We start from the raw sequence: 6,000 nt of genomic DNA, 5'->3' as shown, positions 1-6,000 counted from the left end.
ACAGTATCTTTGCTTTACTCAACATCCTGGGGACAAGCGCTCCTGTGCTGTTTCTGTAAAATTACAGATATCCAGCCTCTACGGTCAAGGAGAAAAGTCTGAAAAAGTGACTTGGCTGCCCGTTCGCAGGAAGCTCGGGGGGGGGCGGACAGGCGGACAGACAGACGGACTCGAACGTTTCCCCTCGCATCCTAGTTTTTTTCAAACCTCGCGCTTCTCCAGCCCCTCTCCGGGGGGCTTACGGCGACGCTCCTCAGCGTTTCGCAGTAGCAACACTGCCACCTGCTTTCCCGCAGCTCGGCCGCGCCAGCTACCCCGGCCCCGTCCCACTGGCGGAGAGGTGGTCTCCCGCGCTGCGCCGAGGAGAGCCGCGGCGCCCCCCCCCCCCGCTTCGCGGCCCTTCGCGGCTCGTTTTATCCCGCTTTCACCGCCACGCTCCCCCTCGCCGTGGGGCCGCCATGTTAGGGCCGGGCGGGCGGCCCTGAAGCGAAGAGCGGCGCGGCGGGCTCCATCTCCGCGCGGGATGGCGGCGGCAGCGGGTCCGCCCCGTCGGGGGCGTCTCCATGGCGGCGGCGGCGCCGGGCCGCCTCCCCCATCCCCGCCCCCGGTTCCCTAGTTGTGCCGGGTGGCTGGACGGGAGCGGAGCGCCGCGCTGCCAGCCCGCCCCGTCCCCGACCGCGACCCGAGCGGGCAGCGCGGGCGGGGGGGAGCCGCGGCCCCATGCGCTGAGAGCGGCGGGATGGGGCTGCGGGGCGGTGGCGGCTGGGGCGGCCGCGCCGGTGTGCCGGCTCCCGGCTGGACGTGCCTGCTGCTCTGCGCCTCGCTCCGGAGCCTGCTGGCCAGCCCCGGCAGCGAGGGTGAGCGGGGCCCCGGGGGCGCACTCTTTCGGGCTTGTTTTATCCATTTTATAACCTGTGTTGGAAAGGGGAGGGCTGTGCTCGCGGGGCGGCGGATGGGGAGTACCGGCGGAAACAGGCTGTTGCCCCCCTCAGCCCGCCCCGGCGTCTGGGAGAAGGGAGGCAGCGGCCGGTGGGGTCGGGGCAGCGGGGCGGGTTTGCCGGCTGTGTTTGCAGGGCGTCGCGCGGGGAGTGGGGGCTTGCACGGCCGTGTTTTGCAGGGCTTTGCACGGGGCGGGGAGGTTGTGGCGCGGGTGGGTTTGCCCTGGGGTTGCAAAGCATCGCACGGGGCGGGGGTCGCGCAGACACCTTTGCGCGGGTGAGCTCGCGCAGCTTCGGTTGCAGCGCAGCGCACGGCGGGGCTTACACAGGTGCCTCCGCACGCGTGGGCTTTGCACGGAGCGGGGCGGGGGGTTGCGCAGGTGCCTTGCACGGCAGGGGTTGTAGCGGTGCCTTTGCACGGGGAGGAGGGGGGTGCAGAGCTTTGCCCGGGGGGCGCATGCTGGCAGGCGGGCGGCGCTGGCTCCGGGACGGAGCTCGGGGGTGCCCGGCTGTGGAGGCTCCTCGTGAGGAGCCCTGCAGATCCTGGCCGCAGTGCGCTTAAAGGTAAATGTGTGTGTGTGTATATATATGTTTTATATATATATATATATGAAGGAAAGGCACGAACATGCCGGTACCTAACCCGTAGCGCCGCTCTGCAGAGCAGTGCGGAGCCGGTGGGGTTGGAGGTTTGAGAGGTTTCATCTCTGACAAGTCAATAGGCGAAAGCATGTGTTATAAGGTTTCCTCTCTGGCTGGGGTGCTTGCAGGTTTTTGAACCGCTATGTTTCTTTTCCTTGCGCCTGGCACTGGCAGGCTTTGAGGTTTTTTATTATTTCTGGGGCACAGGGGTGAGGCATGAGGGAGGTAAAGCTCTGGGGGCCCAAGTTTTGCGTCGTGTGGAGACGCTGTCTGCTTGCAGTGGGCTGCTTTTGTGAGGCATCATGTTTATTTGTGAAACTCTGGGCTGCACAAACCAGGGAAAAGAGGGGAGGCATGCAGGGGGTGGAAAGAGCGACCGCACCAGAATTTCAAGGATGTGGCCTGAGGTAAGCAGCTAGCCACAAATTATTTTGTAGAATGATAATAATGCAAATCACAATTTAAAAAAAAAAATTGTGAGGAGTGCGTTTCTGCAGCTGTGCCCGTGTTCAGGGATAGGAGATGTGTTGATTTGGGGAGCTGGCAGAAATGGCTATGATTTTTCCTTGGTGATAAAAAATGGTGGACCCAATCCTTTGGACTGTGCTTGGTGCTGAATGACTTCAGTTGTGTCGTGCTGTCACAGGTAGCGGTGTTGCTACTTGTGCAGAGTTGCTCAGGTTACCTACCTGGCTCTTGTACACGCTTGCTTTCACCCTGCTATGGTGCTGAGAGGCAGCTGGAGGTGCGCTGAGCCCTGTCCCCATTGTCCCTTGCCCACCCAAGCATTTGCCCAAAACTGGGGAGCCTTCCCCTGGTGTACGGTGGCTCTGTGTGAACAAGGAGCTGCAGAATAGGATGTGTACCTGTTGGGGAACAAGCGTGGAAAGGATTAATGCAATTGCTGAGTAACTGGTTTAGTGGCATCTTTAGAGAGAGGCTACAGGGGAGTATTACAGTAATGGTTAGCAGTGTGAGGGTTTGCTTTGTGGTCTCTTTCCTCCTTCTTCTCCTACTCATGCTCTGTAATTTTGGTCTCTTCAGTAAATGCAAAGCTAGAAGACTGCTGGTAGGAGGGGTCTAACTGCAGACCTGAACTTACTCAATAACTGCTATCCTTGGCTGCTAAGAGATTTATTTGTAAACAAGCATTATTTGACAAGTGCTTCTCACAGTGGGTCTCCTTTGCCAATTACTACTGAACAGCTCTGCTTCAGGGAAAGGTTCACTTTGCAGTATGTGAAGCCTAATGCATGAGAAACCTCAGACACTGATGTCCATCTAGCTGTATGCCACTGACACTTGTCACCAGTTTGGGTTTGAAAAGTTCAGTTTGGCTTCTTCTGGGTTCTGAAGCATGGGAAGAGAAAGAGCCTCCCCTGGGGTTAGTGGTCATATTCAGCTGATTGGAAGCTTTGTTTGTTCTTGGATGGAGCTGGCCATCTTAGGCCTGTGAATAACATTTCCTAAAAGCTGTTGGTAGTGGGTTCTCTGGGTCTTTTTGGTTTTGTTCTCCCCCACCCTGCCCATGATGGTTAAAAAACAACTAGCAGATAACCTGTGGGTATGTAACCCAGCCTCTTGTTTTCCAGCTGCATAGAATGTGATAGTCTTACTTCTCTTTTCTTGACTCCTGTGTTACATTTTTTTTGTGTGTTCTTCTAAATCTTGTTGTAGTACATGGTGACATTGTAGGATGACATTTGTGCCATTAGAAAATCATACACTGTCAGTTGTTGTTTTACGCATTAGTGTGAGGGTGGAAATGCTTTAAAAGTCTAGGTTAAGATTAGGGGGGCAAGGGTGTCTAAAGACATTTCCCAAAACTTACGTTTAGGTTCCTTAGCACAGAAATAGGCTTTCAGAAGTGCAGCTGAGTTTTAGAAATGCCTGCCCATTTTGATGGGGAACTATTGAGTGCTCAACTTGTATCTCAAATCTGGCCGCCTTTCCAGATCTCTTCAATTATGAATTTAAGAGTATAAATAGGGAAAATAGGGTTAATTTTTCCCAGGATTTCGGGGGGGGGGGGAGATTTTCTTCACTTTTTCTCGAACTGTCTATTAAAAATATAGCATGCAGTGAAGAACGAAGCCTCAGTACTGTTTCATATTTCAAGCGTTTAGCTGTTATTTTTAACTCTTTAGCACAGTTCATCAATTAGAATCAGAGACTTCCTTCCTCCCTTTGGCTATTTCTGCAAATTGAGAAATTCAGCACAAAGAAAATATTCCAGAAAATATACTGGGAATTATTGCACATTATATTGAAATGTCAGTATTTCATCATGGTTTATTACTTTAAAGTGCCTTGCTCATGATTTGTCTGTAGGGAAACTCTTCCCTCAAATTACTGTCATACCATAGCGCGTTTGACTGAATGTATTGTTTTCGACAGAATGAAAATACATTCAGGTATTGGTAATAATCAGAAATACATTGCTTCAGACTTTAAAAAAGCTGAATTACTGTAATCAGCTATAATTAGCTGAATTACATATTTTTGGAAGCCTTGTAATTTTGAAGTCATTGGAGATGTCCAGGGTACGTGAACCTGAACAGATTTCCTGTGTGGGCTGTGTCTTGTTTTTCCGCCTGTGGTAACTTCTGACCTGTCACAGACCTGAGACACAGCCCTGGACTATACAACTGGATTTCCTGTACCTCCTTTAGTTTAAAAATGTACGTGTTTTAAATTATCTGTTGTAAATACTCAGGTTTGGGAAGTGGCTTGTGTCAATTATTTATGTAAAACAGACTGAATGAACAAATTGTTTAAAGACGAACCCCCTCCCCCACCTTCAGAATGATTCGTTACCCATCTCCTGTGAATTTGGATTGGTTTGCAGATCTCATTTGGAAATCGCCCAAATGACCTTAGAAAGTGTCATGCTGGCAGATTTTTAAAAGAATGCAGTACACTACATTTTCTGACTGCTTATAACAAAGTAACTCAACAACATACTTGCATAATTGTTATTAAATATAAAGTATATTTCATTTTAGGGCTTTTCAGCAGAAATAAGTGCTGATAAGGCAATACTATAACAACTGAGTATATTTTTAAATGAAGTACAGTTTGAAATAATGGCATTGTGATTAAAATAGGCGAAGGTGAGAAATATGAGTCTGCTCTTGTAATGCATATGTATGGTATTTATTTTAGGGACTTCAGGCTGGAAGGATATTCTTTAGTTACTGTGTTTGGTCCTCTTCCTTTTAACTCTGTGGGATTTTTTGAGGCTATGTTTTTGTCAATTTATCATTTTTAGTTTGATTGAACGAATGAATGAGTACAATTAAAGGGGTGGATTTGGTACAGGCAAAAATACAGGAAGGTTATAATTTGCATATTATTGCAAATTCCAGAGCCTGGAATGATCCTACTTGTTCTAAGTGTGTTGACTTGAGTGTGTTTTGTGTTGGATGCTGAAGTATGATTTCTATGTCATGGCACACTGGATAAATGCATATTTAGGTATAATGTCACAACGTTTATATCTGTCTGGTGAGTGAAGCCTTTTTCAAGGACTTTGTCATGTGTTTAGTGGAAGCAGGTATGAAAATAGTTCTTGTATCAGGATGTTTCAATTAAGCTAATGGTTTAGGTACCAGTATATATGATCAGGGTTTTTTGGGGTCATTAAGTTGCTGTTACCAGCTTGGCTTAATATGTTGTGCATTCATGTAGCTATGGCAATTTTGTGTAGTTCTATAGGTATTAAGGACTGCCAGCATGCATATACTTTGTGTATGCAAAACAGATAACTTTGGATATGTTTCAGTTTGTTCAACACTGCTGTATACGGAGGCTTTGAGGAGGTCATCTGTCCTTTATTTAGTACATTGGAACAGTTCCCTCTATGCTTTTCATAACAGCAGCGTGTAGCCTCAGCGCTGTACATTTATTTTACTCACAGGAGTAATGCCATTAACTTCTAAATTTACTGCAGTGGAATCACTGGCATGAGGAAGGACAGCTCATGTCTAATGGTCTTTTTGGGATCAGTCTTATGTGATGTATGTCTTTCCAAGAGGTTTAGAATGACTCTATCATAGTTTAAAAATGAAAACTATCCTTATTTGATACTAGAACAGCATTTGAAATGCAGCACTTTAAGTATACGACTAAAAGCATTGCTGCTTAATGACACATTTTTAAAAAATGCAAAGTAAACAATAGCCAAAGCTGACTCAAAGATAGTCCCTGTTTCCTTTTGAAGCTTATCCTAAAAACTGTAATAAATAATGGAAAACAGGCAAACTGTCTTAGAACAGAGCCACTGACAGACTGCCAGCTTATAGTATCATAAATGTTGACACCATAATTTGATGTATAAAGCAGCTATTTGCAAATCAATTTACAGATGGATAAACTGACAGGTACCATGGGAGAAAGGGAACAGTTAGTGTGCTTGTCT

General features: G+C 48.1%; 1 protein-coding gene across 19 annotated transcripts in view; it reads left to right on the top strand.

Moving 5' to 3' along the window:
* Positions 1-577: 577 nt before the first annotated feature.
* Positions 578-6,000, top strand: part of EPHA5 (EPH receptor A5) — a 206,344-nt gene continuing 200,921 nt past the window's right edge. For 17 of the 19 annotated variants that reach the window (XR_010388794.1, XM_026108577.2, XM_026108571.2 and 14 more), the window contains exon 1: positions 578-857. Coding sequence is in view for 18 of the 19 variants with exons in the window: in XM_026108577.2 (XP_025964362.1) it covers positions 740-857 (118 nt within the window). In the remaining variant the exon portion in view is untranslated. The remainder of the gene's footprint in view (positions 858-6,000) is intronic. The other 2 variants (XM_026108578.2, XM_026108576.2) reach the window with 1 other exon arrangement.

The sequence above is a fragment of the Dromaius novaehollandiae genome, chromosome 4, assembly GCF_036370855.1.
Source record: "Dromaius novaehollandiae isolate bDroNov1 chromosome 4, bDroNov1.hap1, whole genome shotgun sequence".
Taxonomy (NCBI): Eukaryota; Metazoa; Chordata; class Aves; order Casuariiformes; family Dromaiidae; genus Dromaius; species Dromaius novaehollandiae.
Note: the sequence above shows the minus strand (reverse complement) of the source record. Positions and strands in the feature narration are given on the sequence as shown.